The 26,484-nt window shown below is 53.9% G+C and overlaps 1 protein-coding gene across 1 annotated transcript; it reads right to left on the bottom strand.

Moving 5' to 3' along the window:
• Positions 1 to 102: 102 nt before the first annotated feature.
• Positions 103 to 26,261, bottom strand: Kif19 (kinesin family member 19). Its single transcript, XM_050140518.1, has 20 exons — positions 26,057 to 26,261; positions 24,391 to 24,471; positions 12,248 to 12,358; positions 11,453 to 11,540; positions 11,034 to 11,170; positions 9,210 to 9,335; positions 8,708 to 8,902; positions 8,139 to 8,285; positions 7,188 to 7,310; positions 5,557 to 5,722; positions 4,900 to 5,074; positions 4,553 to 4,748; positions 3,856 to 4,126; positions 3,645 to 3,766; positions 3,028 to 3,161; positions 2,692 to 2,797; positions 2,460 to 2,547; positions 1,103 to 1,500; positions 734 to 893; positions 103 to 511 (listed from the first exon to the last, which is right to left on the bottom strand). Exons 1-20 carry the CDS (start codon positions 26,093 to 26,095, stop codon positions 381 to 383), a joined length of 2,994 nt encoding a protein of 997 aa, XP_049996475.1. The 5' UTR covers positions 26,096 to 26,261; the 3' UTR covers positions 103 to 380.
• Between the last annotated feature and the right edge of the window lie 223 nt (positions 26,262 to 26,484).

Genomic DNA, 26,484 nt, shown 5'->3' with positions numbered 1-26,484 from the left:
CAACAGAGAAGTTATAAAACTAGAGTCCCTCCCCACCCCTCCCCACCATGTGTGAAGTCCCGTGACTCCTTCCCCATCCCCAAGCCCCACCCTTGCCCACGGTGGGCCTTGGAACCCCATTTCACTGACAGCTCCTCTTCCCCCACTGCTGAAGCCAAGATTGGCCTCAGGTCTGTGCAAGGATTTGGCAACAGTGTTCTGTCCGGGGCTGGGAGGCCAAGCTGGTGGGGCTCAGTCTCTCTTTCTAGTGGCATTGAGCATGAACCGATTCCGGGTCATGGGAGCCCATTCCCCTACGCCCTTGCTTCATGGGATCCCCATTTGTCCAGCTCCCACCTCCCAGTCAGTCCTGCAGGCCAAAGAGTAGGCGCCAGGGCCACTCAATTATGCCGGAGGCGGCCATCTTTGCCAAGGGTGCTTGAACCGTGGGGCAGGCTGGGCCCACGTGTGGCTCTGCGGGAAACAGCAGCTGGGTTGGGGGGAACAGGAAGGGGTGAGGGGTTTCCAGAGCCTATGAGAGAGGAAAAGCCAGCATCAGTTGCTGAGGAGTGCTTTCCCTCCCCCACAACATCCAGTTGGTCTTGAACTTCTTAGGGGATCAATCCCAGTTTGTTAACCCTGCCCATATCGCTCCGGAGACCATAGTTCCAGCTAGTGGCAAGCACCCTGCAGGTTTCCCCTTTGAGCTGGTCAAGGCCTCTCCCACCTCAATTCCTCCTTTGTTGGTACTGACCTGTATTCTGGCTTGGAGGAAATCTGACCTTGGCCAGAGGAAGTGTGACCTTTCCCAGATGTCTGACACCAGGGGATGGCCGCCCACACACTGGCATCCTCCGGTCTGAAACGCCCTCTGAGGGGTGAGGCCCCAGCAGGTGTGTCTTGGGACGAGACAGCTGTACAGTTGGGAAACCGTGAAAATAGATGGAGAGACGCCTAGCGCTCAGCTACAGAACCCGGTCCTAGCTGCTTTATCAGGCTGGGGATTGTGTTTTAGGTCAGGGCCTCTGGGTGTAGTGTCCTGTAGGTTCTGGAGGGAGCTAGTCCTTAGACCCTCACCCATTAGGAGTGGGCGCAGGCATCTCCCCCCTGAGTCTGGCCTCACCCCTTGTCCTGTGACCTCGAAGGACCGAGACCTCCGCTTCCTCTTCTTCGCCTCCAGTGACTCCTCCCTTTTCTTGCTGAGGCTTTTCTTCTGACCACGCACCCAGGGTCCAGTGCCATCACCTCGAGGTCCTACTGCCCCAGAGGGGCCCTCGCCGGTGCTGCTGGATAGATTGTCCTCGCTGATAGCATGCTGCAGTGTGGGGCTGGGCGGCCGCTTGCAGGCCAGCGGACCCGAGGGGCGAACATCGTCAGCGTCGCTCAACGAGTTCAGGGACTGGCTGCTGCGCTCTGTGGCAGGTGCCAGCAGGTGGCGCCCCTCCGATCCCAGGGCCCGGGAGCGCCGCTGGGCGGCCTTCACCGAGATACACTTAGTCCGGGTCAGGATCTCTTTTTTCTCTACAACAGACATCCAACTTAAGGTCAAGGCCACTTCCCACACCCCTTCTTCAGAGGTCAAAAGTGAGCAAGAGCCAGGACTCACAGGTTTCACCCCCAGAACCCTAACTCGCTAGCTCTTCGAGAAACTTGGGTTGTCCCCTCAGAACCTCAATTTCATTTGTAAATGGGCAAAAATTAACTGAGACACTGGGATTCTAGACTAATGTCATAGGACTGTGATCTTAGCTCCTCAGGAGGCTGAGGTGGAAAGATCAAAAGTTCAAGACTGACTGGACATGGTGCCACACACCTTTAATCCCAGCACTTGGAAGAGAAGAAGCAGGCAGATCTCTGTGAGTTTGAGGCCAGCCTGGTCTATGTAGTGAGTTCCAGGATAGCCTGGGCTACATAGTGAGACCCTATTCTTAAGAACAAAACAAAACAAAACAAAAAGCAAAGGCTGGCCAACTCGGCAACTTAGACCTGATCCCAAAATAAAAAAATGAAACCTCCACATGGTCTAGACAACGGTTTTTATGGTTTTAGTTTAATTGTCTAGGGAGCAGAGATTCTAAAAGAATTTGCTAGAATCCAGTAGGAAAGGGGTGAAAAAGGGTCCTTAATTTTTTTCTTTTTTGGTTTTTCAAGACAGGGTTTCTCTGTGTAGCTTTGATGCCTATCCTGGAACTCACCAGGCTGGCCTTGAACTCACAAAGATCTGCCTGCCTCTGACTCCCTAGTGCTAGGATTAAAGGCATGCGCCACCATGCCTGGCCAAGTGTCCCTATTTTAATTTCTGATTGTTTCCCATCTTCTGTGTGTCCTTAGCAGGTGGCTAGTCCTTCTGGTACAGCCAATAAATGGGTACCTTCAGCAGGGGCAGAGAGAAGCAAGGAGCTTCGGGCTTGGTCATCTGAGCAGTTTAGGCAATGTCAAGCAATGGTGGCCAGGGCATGTGAAGTGTAGGGCACACCCACCTTTATGGGACAGAGGGATCTCTGACAGATTCTCACTGCTGTCCGGGGAAGAGTTGATCTGGCTGCCCAGGCTGTCCTGTGGTGGGGCCTAGGGGGTGAACCGTTTGGAAAGGGGAAGGCCTTGAAGACAGCAGGGACCCCACACCGCACTCTACAGAGGGCTGTGTGGTCTTGGAGGTGCTAGCCTTTTTGGAAAGAAATCCACCCATCGTTTGGGGCACCCAGAACTCACCTGCTGGGTCACCAGGGTGCCCACCTGGATGGGAGGTGGAGTGGGCATGGAGGAATGCTTCGCCTGCCAGGCCCTGGGACTGGCCTTGAACACGAGGTAGGACTCACTGCGGTTGGCAGAGGAACAGGAGGAGGCAAGACTGACCAGGCAAGTCACACCAAAGTCCACCCCCCCCCCCCCCACAGAGAAGCTGTTGGTGCCAAGGGAGAGAGAACCTACAGATCCCGGCTGCAGACCCCTGCACCGCCTCACTGTTTCTGACACCGTCTTCCCTATTGAGCCCTTTCCGGGGCTGACACTGTGCACACAGGTTAGGTAGCTATCAGGAAACCTCACCTCTCTGTGCCAAGCGGGGGTAGGGTGTTGTTTTGGGGGCGCTGGGTCTCAGAGCTCAGTGTCTTCACACTCTCCAGGTCAGAGTCCGGGGTCAGTGTGGTCCCAGGCCGAGTGATTCTGGGCAAGGAGCTGTCCTGTGGGGTGGAGGGTGGGGAAGGACAATGATAAAAGTGAGCAGAAAGAAGACTTGGCCCCAGTAGCAACAGGGTGACAAGCTCTGGAGGGCCCCGGGCCTGTCCTCTGGGTCCTCAGACCTTCTGAGCGTCTACTAGGGGTTTACTAGGCATTGTTTGTGAGTGGCACAGCTCAATGGCCTGAACCCATTAGAGCATTGGGTCCATTTCTCCTTGATTTTTAGAAATCAATTAATTAATTAATTAATCCATCTATCTGTTCTGTGATACAGAATCTTGCCGTACAGACTGGGCCAATCTTTCAATCCTCCTGCCTCATCCTCCCAAGTGTTGGGATTAAAAACTATCCTATTGGACTAGTGGTCACTTGTGATATCTCAGATGGTCAGTCCTGACCTTGTGACCCTAGGTGGGAACAAGTTTCAGGCCAGGCAGTAATGCCCAGGAATGGGGAACCTCATTTAGGCTGGTCCAAGCGCCCACCTGCAGAGCCCTGGAGGCCACGCGGTCCATGATCGTGGCCCTCTCTAGGCTGCCCTCCTCCAGTTCCCGAAGGTAGACTTCATAGAGTTCCTCCAGGTGCCGGGGAATTTCCAGATTGAAGTCTGTATGTGAGGGAAGGGGAGCTGAGGGCTCGGCATGGTCCCCCCGGTCCCTCAAACAATGCTCCAGGCCCGCGCTGGGCTGGCCCTACCGTCGATGATCTGCCGCTGGCCCTGAATGATCTCCTCGCAGAGGCTGCGGTGCTGCTCCAGGCGGCGCACGGCCTCGCGGCGGTGGCGCAGAGCACTGTCGCGGAGCAGAGCGTGCGACTGCATCTCGGTGTTTTCCACCTCCAGTTCGTGCACGCGGCACAGCAGGCTGAGCACCTCACGTTGCTCCTCGGAGCCGATGCGCCGAGGCAGCGTCTCTTCGAGGCGCCGGCCCCGCGCTCGCAGCTCCCTGCAGCGCTGCTCCAGCGCCAGCTGCGGGGAACGCGGCACAGGTCAGCGCTAGGCTAGTCCCACCTGCCCAGCCAGGCCCTGGCCTCAGGCCTTCTGGGGGACGCCCTCAAATAGTCTCGCAAACTATTCGGCACCTGTGTGCCCACTTGATTCAACCACGCCCTGTGGCAGCCCTTACTCCACCAAAGAAGGTTTAAAAAAAATGTGTTATTATATTGACTACCATTTCCTTAGTCTTTGTTTTATGCCAAGCATTAACTTAGAACTGTCTCCAGAGACTCCATTCGGGCACCATCATGGGCCCTCCCATTTTAGAACTGTGAGACACACAGAGATGTAGAAACTTAACAAAGTCACCCAGGATTTGTGGCTTGAGCTCTCTGGTCTCCGCCCCTCCTCCTGACCACACCCCCGCCCCCAAGCCACCACCCCCCCCACCCCGTATACCTTCTGCTTGCGCAGCTTCTTCTGTTCGCCCACCAGGGCGGCGATGTTTTCCCGAGCTGACGCCACCTCTGGTGGCTCCATGTTGTCCGGCTCATCTCCTGTGTCTGAGTCCTTCTCGCTGTCGTCTTTGGTGTAGGATTCCTTCCTTCGCTCCTCCCGCCACTTGAGAGCCCGACGTGACTTCTCATGCTCCCAGCTGCCAGCCGTCCCCGCCAAGAGAGAGAGAGATACACACAAGATTCGGCTCACGGAGCAGGGCATTGTGTTTCTATGTTCCAGGCTCCTCCCTCCATGACAAACCTGAATCTGGGGTGGGGCTGGAGGGTCCCGGGTCAGGGAAAGCATACCCCGCGATGGTGAGTAGGTGCCGGGAGGTGTCAATCTGGACTTCCATGGCCTGGTTCTCCAGCTCCAGCAGGCGCCGCCGCACATCCATCTGCTCGTGGAAGGCGCCGATGAGCTGCTCCCGAAGCTGTCCCATCTCCGCCTGCCCTTCCTGCCCGCTGTGCAGCTGTACCTCAGCTGAGGAGAGGGAGTGGAGTCAGCGCAGGGGCCAGCTCAAGCTGACCCGGGGCTCTGTCCCCCAGTTTCTTCCTAGACCACCGCTTCCACTTCCGGCTTCTTAGATTCCTCTCCCCCCCCCCCCAATGCATCCTCAGACTGCAGCCCCAAAACGACTCTTGCTCTCCCACACAAACTAAGATTGTGCCGACTACAAAAGGGTATCCCTGTTTCTCTGCTATCTTTTGGGAAACCATCACAGCAAACAGGCAAGCCTCAGTGAGTGGAGCCTTCTGGGCCCCACAGGGCAGCCCCCATGTAATCTCCTCAGACCATCCCATCCCATCTACAAGCTCTGCAAAACAGAGGTGTGGTCCCATATCACAGGGGACGGCTCCAGGGCCGTTCAGCCAGAGGAGCCAGGGTTAGAACCTCATAAGGCCGCCTGGAGAGGGGTGTTGAGAGACGCTCTCACCTCCAGACCCGCAGGGGCATGTGCATACCTTGGATATGGCGAATGTCACCCCGGTCCAGGCGGCCCCGGGCCTGGCCCCGCCCCGCCTGCTGGTCGATCTTGCACTTGAGTCTCTGGATCTCGCCTCGCAGGTCCGCGATGATGCTGGTGTACTGAGCGATGTGGTAGGAGACGTTGAGCAGGTTCTGCTTCACCTGTCGGGAGCCCAGGATGCGGGATGAGGGGGTATGGCCACCCCAGGAGCCAGGCCTGCCTGTGGGATACGCCTTTCTCTTTTCTCCCCTTTGCCAGTCCTTTTCAGTGACAGCAATGTCTGTCCCTTTTGCCCCCATCCCCACAGCCTCCTATCATTTCTGCGTGTCTCTGTTAGACCTGTAATCCTAAAGTTCCAAGCCTACTTACTCTTCAACCTCAGTGGCTCCCTACTGCCTAAGGGGCTCATTCCTTCACCGGGTATTGAAATCTTGCCCCGCGGATTCTTTCCCGCCCCCCCCCCCCGATTTTATCTTTTATTTTTACTTTATGTGTGTGCATGTGTGTCTCTGTGGGAGTTTGTGTGTGTGATCATGGATGCCTGAAGAAGGGGTAAGGTCCCCTGGACCTGGAACTCTAGGCAGTTGTTAAATGCCCGATGTGGGTGCTGGGATCTGAACTCAGGTCCTCTGGAAGAGCAGCAAGTGCTCTGAACCATTAAACCATCACTCCGGCCCCGAGATTTTCTTTTTCTTTTTGGACTCTATTTCTGTGTGAGTGCCCTGTTTTAGCCAGGAAATTCTGCTGGTCTCTCCATATCCACAACAGTCAGCTCATCCCTACTTCTTTCCCTTGCTTGCTTTGGCACCTATTGTTAGCATCAATTAAATAATTACTTGCTTTTTAAAAAAAAAAAAAAACCATAGGTCTCCCGTAGCCCAGGTTAGCCTTGAACTCATTGTGTAACCAAGGATGACCTTGAACTCCTGGTTCTCCTGTGTCTGCCCTCTAATATTGGGCTGCAGTGTTCACTATAATCGTGTAGCCTGTCTCCCTGAAGTTCCTGGAGGCTGCAGGACAATGTCGGGGGGAGTTGTAGGTATTGGAAGACGGCTCATTACACACTACTTCAAAGTCAGTCATTCTTCCCCCCCGATACCCACGCAGGCTAAGATTGATTTCCTGGCCAGGGACATGAGTTTGACCGTGAACTTGGAAGCCAGGTTGACTCAGCTCTGTAGCGCTGTCCTCAACTAGCTTTGATGTCCTCAGCTTCCTTATCCTAAACTGTACGGTAGGGAAGCAGTAACTCCTGCCTGGTTCTGAGGTCAAACAGGACAGTGGTTGACGGCACTCAGAGTGGCACTAGGTAAGGAGCCTTTTATCGTGACTATGGTGATGACAGGCTTTGGACATACAGAGGACTGAGTAACCTCTGAAGAGGCAGGGAAGGGAGAGGGATGGGATGGGGGTAAGCCTGGAGTGAGAGGCAGAAGAGGGTCTTTGGGGAACAGGGGCTCCAGGCAGGCGGGCCGGGGCTGGGGATGCAGGCAAAGGGCTTGGGATGGTGTTGGCCTGGCTAACGAGGTCAGTGCAGAAAGAGAGGCATGGCTGGCACGAATCCTCACAGGACCTCAAATCTCAGTCCAGGAGGGTGTGCCTTGGGGGTAGTCCAAGGGCCCTCACCCGAGTCCTAATATTCTTGGCTCGGCCAGCGTAGGTCAGGGTATTCCGGGACTCCTCAAAGGCAGTGCTTGCTGGACTGATGTGGGCGATCATCACTGTGCGGCTGTTCCCACCTAGCGAGTCCTGCGGGGACAGGGATGTGACGTGCTGGAGGCCACCTCCCCCAGAGGCTCCCCAAGGCTGTGCACCACACCTTCCCTGTGTGTACACACATGTACATAACACAGACAGAGGCATGCATGCACACACGACATGAACATATGTATATAGTGGTGGTCATTTTCAATTATTCCCACTGCCCTGGCTTGTGGACGTGGTCCTTGTGATAGACTGATGCAGGCCTCCGCAAGCCAACAGCCCTCAGCTGGGATCTTGTTTTCAGTGCTTACAAAGTTTAAGCCTGCAGGGAAATTCCTTAACCTGTCTATGCCTCAATTTCCTTATCTGTAAATGTAATCCTCCCAACTCACAAAGCCACCGGGGAGGTTTTAGCCCTGGTGGGAAGAAGCCCTTGAACCCAGCAAGGCTTGGGAACTCGTTGATATTGTGTTTGTAACTGAAGGCAAAGAGTGGCCATGCCATGAGTAAATGGCCCCAAAATGCAGCTTCATTGGCTATAAGGCTGACCATCACAAAGGCTCCCAATCTAGGTTCTCTTTGACTCATAGCCCCGGGGGGAGATCCTGGCACAGCTCTTCTTCGTTCTCTACCTGTGCTTTGGTGAGAGTTGCCAGAAATATAGAGAGCACCTGCTTGTAATCAAATTTCAGATAAACAGTGAATGGACCGTTTCAGCTTAAGGGAGCCTCAAACATTGCATGAGGCATTACTGATGCGTAATGAACTCGGTGATTCATTTGAAATCCGAGAGGGAATAGCTGTACATTGTTTATGTTTGGTCTGGCAGGCCCACTCTTGATGTCAGCGCCCAGGCCCAGCTTGTTCTGGTACCTTCAGGAGCCGGGTGAGCTTGCTGTCCCGATAGTTGATGTACCTATTGCCACCCTTGTCGCTCAGCGCGTTGATGCAGTTGCCCAGGGCCAGCAGAGAGCGGTTGATGTGGGCTCCCTCCTTCATGCGCTGTCCCCGGTTCTGTGTCTGGGGAGACAGCAGGGGATATGACTATAGCCTTGTGGGATAACCTACTTAAGTTTCACTCAGCTACCCAACAACACCCCAATGGTCGTGGTTGTAGACCATGGCCTCGCTCCTGAGGTCCCTGAAGGTAGAGGTGTCATGGTAGGGAAGGAGGCTTTGCTCTTCCCTCTCCTCATCCTCTTCCCTGAGCAGCCCATCCCTTCAAGATGTCAGGTCCATTGCTCAGCCCCTCACTCTGGGGACACCATTTGTATCCTGACATCTTTGAGACACCCTTTTCCAACTGCCCCATCCAGTTAACCTCTCCTTGACATCCTTCCTCTTCTGAAATCTGGCCTCCCCTGGAGGGCCATCACCCCTGCCTGTCAATCGCTTCTGTCTGGGGAGCCCTCACTCCTCTGTATCCTTGGAGCAGGCCTCACCTGGGAGGCACGCTCCGAGCCGGCCAGGTCAATCATGAACAGGCGGCCTTGCCGCACCTCCTGCAGGATGTTCTTGACCCGGCTGCGCTGGCGCACCGCCACCTGCAGCACTGCGTGCGAGCGGGAGGATGTCTGATTGGCAGCTGTGGGCTCCTGGGTCCTCTGCCGGTTCCCCTTCATCAGCAGCTGCATAATCTGGCAAGGAGAGATGCAGGTGACTGTTGGGAGCCCTGTAGAGAGGAGCCTGAGCTTGGAGAGGTCCAACCTATTAGCTTCCGAGGGTGGGCTAGGAGGCCTGGACAGTTCTCTCTGGACAGGTCTCTGTGTAAGTGGAGAAACTGTATGGCCTGTCTACTTACTAGGGTGAGGGTGTTAGGACATGACGGGTGATGTGACATCCCCTGCCACCACTCAGGGTATCTCTCTCCCAGGAGCTCCCTGGCTTTGGTCCCTCAGACTGATGGTCCTGCCCACAGTCCCTAGCCAGTTGTTGTAGACTTACCTCCTTGGCATTGATGGTGGACACTTCAGTGATTCCGGCCACCTGGATCACCCCTTTGGAGTCCTCCCGCAGCTCCAGGTACCCCAGGGCGGGGTTCAGCAGGTCCCGGATCATCTCATTGTAGATCTGATGGGACAGCGAGAAAGGGGAGGGAGATGAAGGACAAGAAGTCCAGGTCTGGAGCAGTCATGGGGTCCCCTCCACCCTAAGAGAAGAAGGACTACATGCTTCTGTTTGCTGGAGCCCAGGCCCCGTGTATGAGAGAAGTCCTAGCTGGGGGAATGGCTCCCTTTCCATGATGGTAGAGGCTTCAAAGTCAATGTTGCAGGGGGTTTCAGAACCCGCCTCCCCTCCCCCCGCCGAGGCTCCCCCTTGCAGACTTGGGCTGGACACAGGGACCTGATCCCTGGTCAGATGAGGGAGCTCAGCTTGTTGCTGGGCAACCTTCAGGCTGCTTCTGATGCTGTGTTGTCCCCCCTCCCCCAATCAAGACAAGCCCAGCTGGCTGAGCAAACACCTGCTGGCTGCTCCCCTCACCATTCCTTCTGAGCCAGCACCCTGGAGATTATCAGCTCTCAGAGGAGCCAGATGGAGGCTGGCTTGTTGGCTCAGATTACGCCCTCCCACCCTGATTTCTGTGATCACCTCTCAACTCATGAAGTCCTAAATGGGAAAATGTCTGCTTAAGGCAGGGGTTCTCAACCTTCTTGATGCTGCGACCCTTTACTACAGTTCCTCATGTTGTAGTCACTGCCCCACCATAAAATTAGTTTTGTTAGGCTGGAGAGATGGCTCAGTGGTTAAGAGCATTGCCTGCTCTTCCAAAGGTCCTGAGTTCAATTCCCAGCAACCACATGGTGGCTCACAACCATCTGTAATGAGGTCTGGTGCCCTCTTCTGGCCTGCAGATATACACACAGACAGAATATTGTATACATAATAAGTAAATATTTAAAAAAAAATTAGTTTTGTTGCTACTTCATAACTGTAATTTTGCTACTGTTATTATAATGTAATATCTAATACCTAAATGTATATTTATGTGTATGTATATGTATGTTATTATATGTGTATATATGTGTATTATATATGTATATGTATGTTATTATAATGTGAAAGGATTGTTTGATCCCCAAAGGGTCATGACCCACAATGGCTTAAGCATTGGCTTCAAAGTATTAGGACAGGTGAGCTTTTTTTTTTTTTTTTGGTTTTTTGAGACAGGGTTTTTCTGTAGCTTTGGAGCCTGTCGTGGAACTAGCTCTTGTAGACCAGGCTGGCCTCGAACTCACAGAGATCCACCTGCCTCTGCCTCTGCCTCACGAGTGCTGGGATTAAAGGTGTGTGCCACCACAGCCTGGCTGCAAGGTGAGCTTTTGAGAATGGTAGCCCAACTGCTTACTGCCCACGTTACTGTGAAGTGCAATACCACATTGTAGTCACGGCGTCCCAAGTTGGCATCCCTGCTCTGTCATCACTGTGTTCCACAAAGACAGTTGCCTAACTTCTTTGTGTCTCTATTTTTTGTTTTTGGTTTTTGAGACAGGGTTTCTCTGTACAGCTCTGGCTGTCCTGGAACTTGTTCTGTAGGTCAGGCTGACCTTAGACTCAGAGAATGGCCTGCCTCTGCCCTCCGAGTGCTGGGACTGAAGGCATGCGCCACCATGCCTGACTCTGTGGGGCTAATCAAGTGGGGCTAATGCTATAGATGTGGGGTGGGGAGCAGGCATATTGAGCACCCCAGTATTGAACTGCCAGGGACTGGCTCTAGGGAGGTGCCATCCTATCTTCTAAGCCTCCTAGCCACGCTTGGTGGGGACTTACCTCCAGGTAGGACATGGACACCTCATATTCCATGTCATTGCTGGTCTCCTCAATGGCTCGGAACAGGTCATTCAGGGTCCGAACATAGATGCCCGGCTCATGGTCAGTGCCCAGCATGGTGTAGGTCTTCCCACAGCCTGGATTGGACAGGTTGGTGGTCGGCAGGGCAGGGGCCAGGCGGAGGTGAAGCAGGGGTGAAGCCTTATTGGGGAGCTATTTCTGGAAACTTGAGCTGTCCATGAGGATGCACCCTCCCAGACGGCTGAGGAGTTGGGGTCTTTGTGGCAGGAGGCTTCAAGGTTTGGACATTCCCATGCTCCATTCCTGACCCTACTCAGGATGGACGGTGAAGTACTTGGCTCTCAGGGGATACAATAAGGGTGCTGCAGCCCTTGTCTGTGCCCGAGTTTCCTCCTCACCTGTAGGGCCATAGGCAAACACAGTGGCGTTGTACCCTGAGATGACACCCTCAATGAGGCTCTTGGTGGTGGCTTGATACACCATCTCCTACAGGGGAGAAGAGACTTGTTGGGGGTCTGAGACAGGACAAGGGCAAGACGCAGGTGCCCCCAGGCAGGTCCTGGCTGTGAACAGGTGAAGTGTTTGTCCCTGGACTCCCAAGCTAGAGGTAGCTGAGTGGAGGGAGTGGAGGAAGGGAGGCTCTGCTTACACCCCTCAGGGGAGCACCAGCCTGCAAGAGGACTCAGGACACCCGAGAAGCCTCCTCTACAGGTGGCTCCCCCACCCCCACCCCTGCTCTGAGGGTGCAGAGTCAGCTCCTGAGAGCATCCAGAAGATGGGCAAGATGGGATCCCTAGGAGGGTGTCAGTTTTCTTGAGTCTGTCCCACACCTGCTCTCTCCATACCAGATGGGGTTCACAGTCCTGGCCCACAGAGGCCAGCTGTGGAGCAGCGCATGTGGCTACTCTATGCAAGTTGGCACATGAGTGCTAACCACGAGTGTTTCTACAGAAAGCCGGTGTGCAGTCTTGCAGGTGCACAGGTAATCTGTCACGTGGTGTCAGACGGTGAAAATGTTCAGGTGAGAGGCCGTGTAAATACGTGTAGACTTTTACAAATGGGCAAAGTCCCAGAAAGTGGATCATTGAGTGAATATTGGAGAAAAGGTGAGCAGGGTCCCCTGAGAATCCTTCCTGGCAGGGCGAAGTGTAGGTGGGATCTTTCCTGTGTTTCCAGACCAGGCACCCCCTCACCTGGGTGGCAGTGAAGTCAAAGGCCACGTCGAATAGGTACGACTTCTCCCGGGACCGGTGTGCCCGCAGGATGTCGTCAGGGTCCTCCATTGGGTCCATGAGAACCACCATCTGCAAATGTTCCCGAGGAGGAAGACCACAGTCACCTGGAGTCCCCACAGCGTGCAGACCTCTCCCGGCACTATCTGCTCTCTGGGCTTCAGTCTGGGTGCTTGGGAGACAAGGCCTCTTTGGCGATGAGTGACTGTCCCCTGAAGATGGCGCTATCCCAAGGCAGCAGAGAATGGTGTGTATGTGTGTGAGGGGGGTGGGATCTACAGGGAACCCAGGATCCAAGGCCTCTTCCACTAACCACAGTACCACTTCCCGTGCTGCCTTTACCCAAGGAGGAACAGCAACACCGCTGGTTGTCATAACACATCTTTTGTGACAAGATTCACTTTGCCCACAACACTCCCATCTCTACTGCAGCTTTGCTTTATCCCACTTCAGGAGCAGGAAGGGTCGTGCTTCCACCTGACAGTGAGGAATTTAGAGTCCAGAGGCCCCTTTTCAGGCTACGCACTAGCCTGTGGAGGGACAGAACTCAGAACCCAGGGCCTGGGTTCCAAACCACAAGATTCTTTCTTTCCCTCCTCCCTGCGAGACAGGGTTTCTTTGTGTAGCCCTGGCTATCCTAAACTTGCTCTGTAGACCAAGGTGGCCTTGAACTCAGAGGTCCATCTGCCTCTGCCTTCCAAGTGTTGGGATTAAAGGCAGGCACCACCACCACTATCTTGCAAAACCAGCAGACGTAACTGCATCTCTGTAGCTCTGTGGCTCTTGGACCCTGCGTGGTCCTCCATGACCAGCTTCCACTGTAGGACAAGGCAGGCAAAGAGCTGCTGACAGCTAGGTGACATGTGTGAAAAGAGCAGGTGGCCTTGAGTCCCTCCTGTGTGAACTTAAAATAACTCCATCCCTGGTCAGGACCTGGGATTAGAGAGAGAGACTGCAGGACCCTAGCCTGGGGTTCGACCGGTTCCTGGAGTGCTGGGGTAGCTGTACTCTATGTATGTGTGTGCGCACATGCATTAAGGCATAGAACGGGGCTGGCAGTATTCCTCCCATGTTCTAAGAACAATCTCTGAGCCCACTCCACTCTGCCCAGGCATCTGCCCAGGTCCCAGTGTGCTGAGCTTTGCTGAGGGCTCTAAGCAGGAATACAGGCAAACGGCTCAGTTCTTGCTGGGGTTCCTGGTCTAGGGTAGGGTTTGAGATAGGAAACGTCAGAAAACACTCAAGTACTCTAGGGGGTATCTGAGTTTCAGGGGAGGACATAGGGACAAAGGGAGTAGGCGTATAAGGTGATACTAGGGATGCACTCTGAATCCTAGCCTTACCTCTCATTAGCAGAGTGACCTCATGTCTGCATGGGGATCTGCCTGAGCCTTAGTCCCCCTCCCCAGGGGAGGAAATGGTGGTGTAATCTCCTTCAGGGCTGTACAGAGCCCATGAGACAAAGTGTGTAACACACGCTGAGCCTCAGGGATCCTCTCTCAAGGAGTCATGAAGAGGCAGGCAATGGGACGTCACCAACTGCCCTACCCCAGGACCCTGCTATCAAACGTAGGGTGGTAAAAATGAAACAAACAGAAGACAGGCTGAGAGTGGCAACATCGGCGGCTCCCTTACACAACATCGGTGCCCCCTGAGAGATGCCTGGCACCTGGAGTGCCGGGCATGGTTCCCTAGACACCAGGCTCTGCCAGACAGCCAGGGGAAATAAGCCGTCCCATGGTTCTTACTTAACGAGGTGGGGCTGCTCCCAGGGGCTAGATGGTGGCTGGCCTCAGAATCCACCCTCTACTGGGAGTGGGGGCAAGGAGGGCAGAGGGGGCGCCTTCACTCCCAGTACACACTGCCAATCACTCCTGGTGCACACCAACATTCGAACTTAGGGCACACTAAAAAGCCTTGTTTGTTTATTTATTTATTTTTTCTTCAAGACGGCGCTGCTAGCTTTGACCTTAGGGCAATCCTCCTGCCTCAGCCTCCTGAGCGCTGGGATGACAGGCATACACCACCACACTCAACCAACACCAGGTCTTTACTGAGCCCCTCAATGTGGATTTCTCATGATTACTCTCAACCTGGCATCTCGTCGCTTGGAAACGGCAGAGCCAGAGTGGGGGATTCTGGCCACTTGGCTCTCAGGGTGGTACCAGGGCATCCTCTGAACCTTCCCTTAACCTCTCCTCTCAGGGTGTTACCAGCTCATCCTCTGAATCTCCCCTAACCTCTCCTGCTCCCTCTGCTGCCACAGGGTCTTGTGGGGCGCCTTGGCAGTTTTCATGGTCTACGTCGCCCGACAGCCCCCCAACCCCCACCCACCACTGCTCCCACATGGGTTCTGGGTGCTCTTTCCACCTTAGGGAACATGATGGTAAGTCCTCACAGGGGCCAAGAGGGAAGGGAGCTGGCTGGTGCAGGGCAATTAGGAGAACGCAGAGACAGTAGCTATGCCCCCACTCCACCCTTCACAGGGATAAGCAGGACAGCCGAGACTCACGACTATTCCAAAGGCCTTGTGAATAGGCCAGGCAGCGGAGGTTGGTAATGAGGGTGAAGATGAGGCTGCAGGATTCCAGCCTATATGTTCAAGTGAACCCAGGAGCTTAGGAGGTCCTCAGCGGACCCCTTGAGTCCTCCAGTCAGGCCTGAGGATTTAGGAGGACAAGGGCCTTGGGATTCCCAGTAGACTCCTCTCTACATTTCATATCCTGGGATCACCCCCCCCCACACACACACACACGCACACGCACACGCACACCGCGCGATACCTGGAGCAACCTGCACCTGGGCTCTCTGAACTCACCTGACAAACCTCAGACAACTGCAGGGCCCCTTCTGTGGTTCTCCAGGGGAGGGTGACTCCCCAGGAGACAGAAGTCTCTGTGAATCAGACGGGGCTGCAGGTGAGTTAGCTAGAGGGAAGGATCACAGACAGGCTGGGTGGGGCCTTTGGGTAGGGAAAGGCCACCAACTCTGACTCCTCCTAGGTGGCTAAAGGCTGGAAGCCACTGTAAGCTCAGGGCTTGCACTGTTCCCTAGGGACTCACCTGCCCTCAGCCACCGGCCCCTCCTCAGGGCATCAGCCCCAGAACCCTCCAAGCCCCCCCCCCCCCGCCCCGTAGGGTCTGATCCCTGTCCCAGGCTATCAACAGCTTGAGCCCCGCTCAGACTTCAGACCCAGATGAAGACAAACCCTGGCTCTGGGGACCCTGGCATGGGTCCCCAAGGGCTGCAACAGGAGCAGGGCCAGCTATAAGAACTTTCATCTTGGGGACTGGGGTTCCCCTGGACACAGAGCCTCAAGGGGCTTTGGCTGGGGAGAGCGAACAGTATGTGGTCTCACCCACCATAATAGATGGCCTCGGTATGACTTTCAGACACTGCCAAGTTCACCTGGACACCCAGTTTCTTTGATGATGGAAAGCTCCCGTATCAGAGCACTGTCACCCCACCTGTCACCCTCAATCCCCCTTAATGAGGGCTTTGTTTGGGCTCCATCTGTCAGGACTCCGGCCCCCATACCAAGCCCCAGAATATCACTGTTGTTCCGGGCCACCGCAGCACACAATGGAGCCCTTGTGCCCCTTGACCAGGTGAAGGAGGGCTGAGCCAATGAGGATTGGGCAGGGAGCCTGGGCTGCCACGGAGACCTGCTTGGGGTGTTCGGACCAGTGCAACTCATTTGTGAAGCCCCTACAGTGTGTGCCCCAGATATGGGAAAGGCTTTAGAGAAACTGAAAGATGAGGCCTGGAGTCCTGCACCTGAGACTCTCAGATTCAGAACTAGGAGAGAGCTGGTGTGGAGAGGAGAGACCCCCAAATCCAGCCCTGCCAGGACAGAAAGACAGCCTGGAAGGGATGACATTGGTGTTGTATTTTCAAGAATGAGCAGGAGACAGTCAAGAGAGGTGGTGGGGTCGGGGGGAAGTGGAAGAAGAACATTCTAGAGAAAAACATGAGCAAGCAAAGGTGAGATGCCAGACATGGTCTTTGGTCTTTAGGGAGAAATGCAGGTTGGAAGGAAAGCCTGGCGTTTCGCCTTTGGTCTTCCTCGCTGGGCATCCTCACAGTCAGACCCAGGGCCTGCTGTGAGCTCACAATGGCCCTCTGAATGTCACCCTGGCTAGTACACAGCATATGCCTGAGGACGTTTGCTGAATAAGGCTGCCTTTGGAAGTGGTTTGGGGTGTTCTGGGCACCTTGCTAATGGCTTGGCATGTGCGTTCTCATTTTCTATGGCTTTCTTTCTTTCCAGACAGGGTTTCTCTGTATAGTTCTAGTTGTCCTGGAACTCACTAAGTAGACCAGGATGGCCTTGAACTCAGAGATCCCCCCTGCCTCTGCCTCCCAACTGCTGGGATCAAAGGCATGCGCCACCACCACGGCCCAGCACCACTGTACTCTTAGCGTGACCTCATCCTCACTTAGGTAACCACATCAGTGGGTATGCATTTCCTTAAAAGCCCCGACTAAGGCCCTAGGGTTAGGACTCCAACATATGAATCTGGGGTCGAGATGGGGAGCACAATTAACCCCCTGGCAAGTCGGCATTTGCCCCAGACAGCTGTCTGCCCAGTCACTCTCTGGGAGCAGCAGGGATGGGCTGAGGGTGAGAAATCCGGGCCCCAGAACCTAACTACTTTGCATCTAACCGACCAGTGCGCTGCGCTACGATCACAGTTTAATGTAGTCCACAGCCCAGCCACCGTGAACACCTAGTCACAAAGTGCCAGAGAGCCAAACCTCATGGTTCGTGCCTGCCATCCATGAAGGAGGCAGAGGCAGGAGGATCACAGGAAGTTTGAAGCCAGCCTGGTCTACCTAGGGAGACCCTGCCTGAAACAAACAACCAAACCACAGCTCTGCATAGGTGGAAGGTGATAGGGAGAGGCAGGGAAGACATGGCCACCTATGAGCCCAGCAGAGGGGTCTGCGCAGCCTTCTGGGCACCAGACCTGTGGGGCAATAAACTGTCACTGAAACCACAGCCCCATGCACTTCCTTACACATTGCAAACTCATGTACAGATTCCTCAAGACAGCTATCCTGCCTCAGAGAAGTGGGTGTGGCCACAACCCAAAGCACGAAGGTGTGCACAGGCACCAGGGACTCTCTGCTCTTGGCCAGGAGAGTTCACTGAAGACATCGGTGAAAGATGGCAAAGGAAGGAAGTGGCAGCTCACTTCCACATGGGTGAAAGTCAGCCTGAACTTGAATGGTGCTTACCTACACACCCATGGAGCTCCCTCCGGGCTCAGCTGCTCTGCAGCCCTTGGGTCTAACTAACTCGGCAGTGGGCCAGGCAGCTCTGGGCCTCCCCAACTAGGTCTTCACTCTGGCCCGGCTCTTAGGTCAATGCAGATGCGATCAGGAATTTTGGTTGTTTGTTTGTTTGTGCTTTTGTTTTTTTGAGACCAGGTTTCTCTGTGTAGCTTTGGAGTCTGTCCTGGAACTTACTCTGTAGACCAGGCTACCCTAGAACTCACAGAAATCTGCCTATCTCTGCCTCCCGAGTGCTGGGATTAAAGGCGTGCGCCACCACCGCCTGGCTATGATCGGGAATTCTAGATCCATTGCTTGAGGTGCTCCTTTCAGATATCAGAGACAATGTATCACGTGGCCTCGAGCCAGAGACATCGCTTTTGTGGGGCCGTGAATCTGGCCCAGTTGGAAGTATAGGGGGACTGTCTGGGCTTAAGCCACGACAGAGGAAGCCACACTGACACTCCAGCCTACTCAGGAAGTCTCAGGTTGCCCTGGCTTCATCCTCAGTCCAGAGACCCAGGTGCACAGTCCCTTTATACCGACAGGTGGAAGTAGAACAGAACCCCCATTCTGGGTAACTATCAGACCCCAAAGACTGATTCTGGATTTCTGTGAATGAAAACGCCCATTGCCGGTCACATTTCTAGCTGTAGATGCAGAGACTCATGAGGGCTGAAAAAGAAGACTTTGATGCCAGGAAAAGCAGAGCCCACTGGGCCCATAAAGTCACCAAGGCCCAGGCAGCTGCTGAGGGCACAGTTACATCTGGCTGATGTACTAGTCAGGACCCCATCTGATTCCAGGACTCTGAGAACCCCGAGGCTCCAGACAATGGGAGGCGTGACCTAAAAGGTAGTCTAATGTGTCTCTCGGGGAGCCTGCTGATTGCTTTATCACAGACCCCCAAGGAACGCTGATCACAGATTTCCCAGGTACCACCCGGAATCACATAAAATCTCTGGAGAGGTGGGCCCACAAGCCTGCAGTAGCAAGCAGCCTCTCCTGGTACCCATCCCAGTGTAGGAGCCCTTGCATACTCATAGCGTTATCCACCAGAGCCCAAAGAATCAGAAACAACTCAAATGCCCGTCAACTGCTGAATGGGTAAAGAAGCTATGGTGTGTCTATCCTCTAAAATACGAGCAGTCATGAAAAAGAGTGACGTTCTGATACAAGCTATAATATTCATACACCTTGAAAGCGTCATACTAAGGAAATGAAGCCAGACATGAAGACTATGATCCAATCACGGGGACATACAAAGGGATAGAGAGTTGGGAAGCAGTGATGGCCTGGGATGTAGTTAAACCTGCACTATCCCCTGCTCATTACCCACTATGCTCTGCTCTTAAGGATCTATGGAGCCTGGAAGCCTCTCTATATGGATGGTACGGAGCCTCATAGCCCACCGTGCCCGAGGCAGCAAGTAGGCTAGCTCCAGCTCACCTCTGGGCTAGCTCCAGCTCACCTCTGGGCTAGCTCCAGCTCACCTCTGGAATCTGTTACTTTATACTGTATTTATCTTTCACAATGGCTTCCTGGCCTCACTTATAATCCTCTCCATAGCTCTTGAGGTGGATGGAACCCAGCTCACTCTCCAGTCCTCTGACAGGTGGCAGAGGCCCGGGAGTCATTAACAGCCTTCAGGCACCCAGCCAGGGATGACATGGCTGGGTCCCGGGCCCAGCATTGTAGCCTTTCTGCCCCATGTCACCCTCCTTGCACTTCCCCTGCCCTCACTTGTTCTGTCCCCTCTGTGGGCCCCCTGGAGAGCCCTTGTGTGGCCAGCAGGACCCCAGAAATAGGCAGTTGGACAAGGGCTAATTATGGGATTATACATATCACTGGTTGATTTAAATCCTACAGATAAACACAGTCTGGGGGGCTGGGAGGAGGCTTTGGGAGGGGTGTGTGAGAGGAGCAGGTGGCTGCTTGTCCGGAGTTCCACCCCTACCTGGGATACTTTCCAGGCCCCTTCTGCTTTCTTGGCTTCCTTGGGAGGTTCTGGCTACAGGATCCATCTTACCCCAGGAGCTGTAAAGGCAGGAGACCCTTCCAGGAGGGCACCCACTGGAAGGCAGCCACGGGGGAGTGAAGGGAGCTTTGGTGTAGAAAATGGACGTGGTGGGCAGGCAGGGGTTTACTCAACCCTGGGCCCAGAAGTCACCCCACAGTTCAGCCTTTGAGAGAAGTTACTCTCATGCCCGCTTCCTTAGGACAGGCACCATGTTTAAGCATCACACACAGACCCTCTGATGAAGACTCTTCTAATAGAGGCACGAAGATCACCGTCCTGAACTGTACTAGGACTCTGTGATCTCAAGCCTGGAAGTCACTGGAGCTAGCTCCTTGACAAATCCAAGACCAGCTTCAACATTCTCAGAATCCAGACACACATTGGCCTGCCCTGCTCTCTGCCTGCCTGCTTTCCTTCTCCTTCCTTCCTTCCTTCCTTCCTTCCTTCCTTCCTTCCTTCCTTCCTTCCTTCCTTCCTTCTTTCCTTCCTCCCTCCCTCCGTCCCTTCCTCCCTTCCTTCCTTCCTTCTTTCCTCCTTCCCTCCCTCTCTCCCTCCCTCCCTTTCTCCCTTCATTCCTCCCTCCCTTCCTCCTTTCTTTCATTTCTTTCTCTTTTTCTGTCTGTCTGTATATGTTTCTTTCTGTCATTTTAATTTTTATTAAGACAGGGTTTCATCACGTCTCCAGCCCCGTCTCACACTTGTTATGTAGCCAAGGATGGCCATGGGCTTCTGATCATCCAGCCTCTACTTCTTACATGCCAGGGGTACAGGTGTGCCACCATGTAAGGTGCTGATGGGGATTGAATATACGGCTTTGTGTGAGTTAGGCAAGCACCCAAACAATTAAGATACAGCCCTGGGCTCGCACTGGCCTCTTGGCCTGCTGGCATGCCCTCTTCTGAGAAACCTCATTGCTACAGGCTACCAAGCTCCAGAGGATATGCTGAGTCCTAAGGTAGGCTCAGACCCCTCATAGTGGCTGAAGTCCGTGAGTAACTGAGTCCCCTCCAACTCTTCCTACTTAGAACCCACTGACAGGTGAGCTGTGGAAATTTGGACTATCTGCTGATGATCAATGAGCTGGCTGAGCTCCTGGGAGGTACGACAGCCTTGGATTCCCTCACTTTGAGATGACACCCACAGAGGAACCCACTCAGCTCCGAGGAGAGACAGGAAGCAAGAAGTAGGACCTATCTACCATGCAAGCCCCTAGGGAGTTGGTTTAGCGAGCCTCTCAGATGGTCCAGGACAGCCAAAGCCCAGGGAGCAATGGAAAGCAGATAAGCATCCTACCTGACCTCTTCTTCAGAGGGGCAGGGCACTGTGCTGGCCACAGGAGCCCAGCCACATCACCATTGACATACTGTCCTGGGCTAGCTCAGCCCACTGCCCGGCCATCATGCCCTACGATGAAGGGGGTGATGAGAAGAAAAGAGAGACAACTGGTCTGTCTGAGTTACAGCCCTGAGCCTTCCTCTGCGCCATGCATCCCTGGAGAGGGACAGATGAACAGCGAGGTTCTGAGAGAGGTATAGGACCAGGGGGATGATCAGAACAGGAGGCAGTGAAGCTTCTCCTCCATGTTGGTTTTTTGGATTCCCATGTCTTAAACACCTAGTTGCCATGGCCTGTGTGCCAAGAGACAGCTTACTCAGGAGGCTGTAGCCACTCCCAGGCAGCAGCGAGAGGGGCTAGGCCAGGCCCTCCTGTACTAATCCGGTTGGAAGCCTCTGGGGAGCTAGGGCAGAGTGTGCAGGGGGCGGTGTGAAGAGCCCTGTGCCATTGTGCTTAGACAGCGCTCTAAGAGCCTCAGCTGACAAAGAACAGCCTGTCAGGCTGACCCAGCTCTGGCCTGGTGGGAGGTGCAGCTCCCTGGAGTGGGTTAGAGCAGGGCTGGGCGACCCTCCCTCTGCCCTCGTAGACAGAAGAAGCCAGTGTCTGACAGGCGTGGGCACTTAACAGGGACTGTTCCCATCACTTTGTATTGATCAACCCCCAAGGTGGCCTGGAGCCAGGAACAGCCAAGAGAGACACCATTGTCCCAACCTGTGAACCTGATATCCTCCGAAGCAGATGGACAAATAGGGAATGGCCTTGTCTAGAAGGAGGTTTCTCCTCCCAAGTGCTCTGCCTCTTCTAGCCGACCCCTCTCAACAGCCAAAGCAGCAGCTCTGGGGACCTCCTTTTCTACGGACCAGACTGACATCTATGGAGTTCTTCCTGTGCACCAGGCACTGAGCAGACACAAGCAAAGACCTTCCAAAGAAGTCCTTTTGTGGGAACTAGAAAGACGGCTCAAGCTGGGTGGTGGTGGTGGCACACACCTTTAATCCCAGCACTCGGGAGGCAGAGGCAGGCAGATCTCTGTGAGTTCGAGGCCAGCCTGGTGTACAGAGTGAGTTCCAGGACAGGCTCCAAAGTTACAGAGAAACCCTGCCTTGGTTCAGTGGGTGGCGAAGTTGCTTGCTGCTGAGTCTGATGATCTGAGTTGATCCCAGGGAGCCACAAGTGGGAGAAGACTACCAGTTCCCCAAACTGCCCTCTGAACCCCAAACATGCACCATGATGTGCATGAATCCGATCCCTAGCCCCACTCTTAGGATAAAAAATAAAAGTTAAAAAAAAAAAGTCTTGCAGAGTGTTTGCCTAGTGTGCACAGAACCTTGGGTGGAATCCCCAGCATCTCATAATCCGGAATGGTGGTGCACACACGTAATTTTAGCACTTGGGAAGAAGAGTCAGGAAGAGCAGGTCATCTCTGGCAACAAAGTAAGTTCAAAGTCAGTCTGGGTTATGTGAGACACTGTCTCAAACAAACAAACAAACAAACAACATCAAAAAAAAAAACACAGACCACTGGAAAAGAAGACATTGGACTGTCTTCCCCACTTAGAGTTGAGGCTCCTGTACTGTCTACATACATTCTCTCTGCTCTATTCACCATATGGGGCTCTTCCAGACACCTCTATTTTCCCAAAGGGCTTTGAGGAAAGGGGCAAAGGAGAAAAATCATTTGGGGCTTCCTGAGCCCAGCCCAAAGGACCCAGCCTAGGGCAGCATCTGAACACAGCCTCTCTCAACTCTGCAGCTTCCACTCAATGCTCCCTGACCCAGAGCCTGTCCCACAGCACAACCAGCGAGCCCAGCACTCAGAGTAGCCAGCCATACAGCTCTGGGCACAGGCAAGGGTCACCGTCAGGTTGTTACACCGAACCCGTTCCAGTTCCCACCATTGTGTCCAGGACCACTCTAGTACCTGAATTTTGGAATACCTACCCAAACAAACATAAGACAGGCACCTTGGCCACGTTGACTGAGAGTTTGGTTTGGGCCCTATCTGTGTCACATGTCCCCTATGTTACCTCTTATCTCTCTCTTTGAGCGACGCTAGCTTTTTCTTACTGAACTGCAGCCGCACATCAAGGATCTTGCACACTGCAAGTCCCTCTGGTTGCAATTTTCCCTCTTGAGACTTCTTTATCATCATCATCATCATCTTATTATTATATTATTATTATTATTATTATTATTATTATCCTTATTATTATTTTCAAGACAGGGTTTCTCTGTGTAGCCCTAGCTGTCCTGGAACTCACTCTGTAGATCAGGCTGGCTTTAAACTCAGAGATCCGCCTGCCTCTGCCTCCTGAGTGCTGGGACTAAAGGCATGCACCACCACCATCCAGAAAGCTTTCTTCTTTGTAACACACTCCAGTTCCAGTTAAGACAGGGTCTTGACTTGAAGTCCAGGGTAGCATGGGATTCCTGATCCTCCTGCCTCAGCCTCACGAGTGTGGGAATTACAGACATCACCACCGCATCTGGCTTCATCACTACTTCTCCTCATCTTGTTCTTTTTCCTTCCTTCCTGTGTGTTTGTATGTCTGTGTGCACGATGTGGGTATGAGTGCATTGAATGCAGTGTACACGTGGAACTCTAACACTGACGTTAACTTCTACTGTGTTCTTCCTGAATCACGCTTCCACCTTCTTGTCCACCCTTCCACATCCTGCACTGAGGCAGGGTCTCTTAATCCATTCCAAAGCTGACAGATACTGCTACTCTTGTCGGCTAGCTCACCCTGCCAGTTCCCTGTCTCTGCCTTCCAAGACTGCCACCACACCCACAAACATTTCTGTGGCATTTTATGTGGGTTCTGGGGGATCCAAACTCCCCATGCCCATGAGGCAAGCATTTTGACCACTGAGCTATCTCCCCAGCCTAGGTCCAGCGCCCCTTATTCCTCGCCTGGCAACACATCCTCTTTTCCTAGCCCTCTGAGGCTACAAACCCTCATTTGTTTTAATTCTTATCAGTGCCTCATCTTCTCTCCCCATGGGAAAACTTCTGCAACACAGGGAGAGTGGGGCTTTTCATGTTGGAGTGCTTTTCCAGTTTCTACCACAGTCCCAGGCATGCTGTAGGTTCTTTATGAATAATTATTGCCTTATATGCCCTCTCTCATCTTGGTGACATGGACCCGGGGAGCAGATGGTGAAGGACTTTGCCAAACTTGCATGTTCTCGAGATGGGCATCTGAATATATGCTCTGTGGATAGCAGATGGGAGAGTTTTACACCATGCACACCAAAATATATTCTATGACCCGGAACCACCCTGGCTCCAAATACTCTTAGCATTCCTTGGGCTGATTTAGGAAGTCTTCCTGGAAGAAGAAACCTTGGTGATGCTGTGGCTAACCCACCCAGGGGTGCAGTGAGACACAGAGCTCTTGCTGTCCAGCCAAGTGTGTCAATCAAGCAGAGCAGGCCTCTACCTGCAGCACCTGGCTGTAGCCCCAAGTACCTGTTCGTCCACCTTGTGAGCGATGAGGGTGGCTCCCTCCTCCAGCTCAGCCACACTGATGGGCCGGACCCTAAGTGCCACCTGGGAGGAAGACAAGAGCCCTGGGTTACAAGGACCACACTTGGCCATGGTGGCGGTCGGGGGTGGGGGATGAGAAGTCTTTGAATTCCTTCCATGACAGTCTTGTGTTCTCCAGTATCCAACCAACTCTGACTCTTTGGTTCTGAAGAAAACTGTGGTTGAGAGTATTGCCTAAGGCAGAACAGCAGGTGCATAGGGTGTCTGGCTGAGTCAGAGTCTATGTCTCTTTTCAAAACCCTGCACCCCAGGAGGAAAACTCTACACAGACTGCATCAGTCACATGCCCAAATTAAACACTTGCCACTCCCTTGGGCTTAAATCTGGGGCCTTGGGGACCAGGGCCACCTGTCTGCATCTACAAGTGAGGTATGATAGGAAGGGCTTGGAACTTAAGATGGGACCGATATCTTCCCTTTGCTACCCTAACAACTTGAGATGCCATCCTAACACTCCCAAGAGAGAGCCACTTAGGGCTTCTTTGCTCTTTATTTCCTGGTCAGTGACAGAGACGGTGGGTCTTCACCCTATACATGTGTCTCCCAAAAGAACAGAGTTAGGGAGTAGGGAGATTTTTCTTCCGCTGAACAAAGAGAGGCACCTGCTGGATACTGGGTGGACACAAAAGTTCTCAGTTCATTTCATCCGCACAGCCTGACAGATTGTCCTTATCAGCCTCCTGGCTGGATCGCCTTGTGGGAGGGAGGCCCCTTCTCTAGTGACAATGAGTGTTCTGGAGAAAACCCTTTCAAAGAAGACATTCTCATTGCCAGAGAGGGTGCCACAGAGTCTGGGACTGGCCCCTGGGGCTGGGTCCAAGCTTCCCTCTGCAGAAGCAGGTTCCCCACATAGGGGCATTGTGCTAACATTGCCCTGCCATCTGGCTGCTGCTGCTGCTGCTGCAGGACCATTTCTGCAGATCAAAGGCTAGGGGCTGGGAGAGAGAAATCTCCACCGATCCCGCAAGTACCAAGGCTTCTTCTTGTGGCTTCAGCTTCCACCATTGATAGCCAGGAATCTCTGCCTTTGATCTCGACCTATCCCTACCCTACCCTCACTGCCATTTTCTCATCCATCACAGGCCAGGAGATCCTGGGGACCATCTAAGTGGATTCCAACATTTCTTTGAAGTATCTAGAGTACTGATTTGGACAGAGCCTGTGCTATAGCCTGTAGCTAGCTACTCCAGACTTGGTGCTGGTGCTGTTTCAGGGGTTTTCCCCCTTCTATCTGTGGCTCTGCCCTCCTTCAAAGCAAGACCTGGCTGGGTTTAAGCACCCTGGTTCACTAGAAACTCCCAGCTTTCTTCTCAGTCAACAGCTCAGGTCTCTTTTTTGGTCTTGACCTCTGAGTCTTGGCCCAAAGAAGGCTCTGCTTGGAGAGAGGAAAGTGGGGTCCTAACTTCTCAGTCTCAGGAGGCTCCGCCATACCTTCTGGCCACCTGTTCTGTAGAACTTGGGCAAAGTTATTCTGCACAGTCTCAGACTCCCGTCTCTTGTCTGTCCTTAGTGAACATTATGTGTGAAGTTGTCAGGTCTCAAAATTGGTGAAGGGGACCAAGGAGGAGCTTGATGTGGGGGGGTCTCACCATGAGTTGCTGGTCCTTGGAGTCACCGCTGTCCTTCATGATTGCGGCAGGTAGAGAGCCTCAGGACGCGACAGTTGGCATGACCGAGACGCACCTCCACCGTGGTCACCTCCTCGGGTCGCTCTTCCGCCTCCGCTGCCTGACAACCCGAAACCAACAACGCGCCTGCCGCCTGGGCGCTGACCAGGAGGCGGGGCCTGGAGGGCTCGGCCGGCTCCGCCCCGCCCCCTGTGCTCCCCCTCCCCCCTGTGCTCGCTCCGCCCCCTGCTCTCGGCCCCCTTGACCAGGACGTCTCTACCCAGAACGCCCCTCGGGCTTGCACTGCTGCTACAGCTACTGCAAGCTGGTGCTGAAGCGCTCCGTCAGACCGAGTGGCTCTTCAGCCTCAGCATCCGGGCCTCCTTCCGGCGCAGCGGCGTCCGTTTGGT

The sequence above is a fragment of the Alexandromys fortis genome, unplaced genomic scaffold (assembly GCF_014885135.2).
Source record: "Alexandromys fortis isolate MF-2015 unplaced genomic scaffold, M_Fortis_MF-2015_v1.1 scaffold_39, whole genome shotgun sequence".
In the NCBI taxonomy this organism is placed as follows: Eukaryota; Metazoa; Chordata; class Mammalia; order Rodentia; family Cricetidae; genus Alexandromys; species Alexandromys fortis.
Note: the sequence above shows the minus strand (reverse complement) of the source record. Positions and strands in the feature narration are given on the sequence as shown.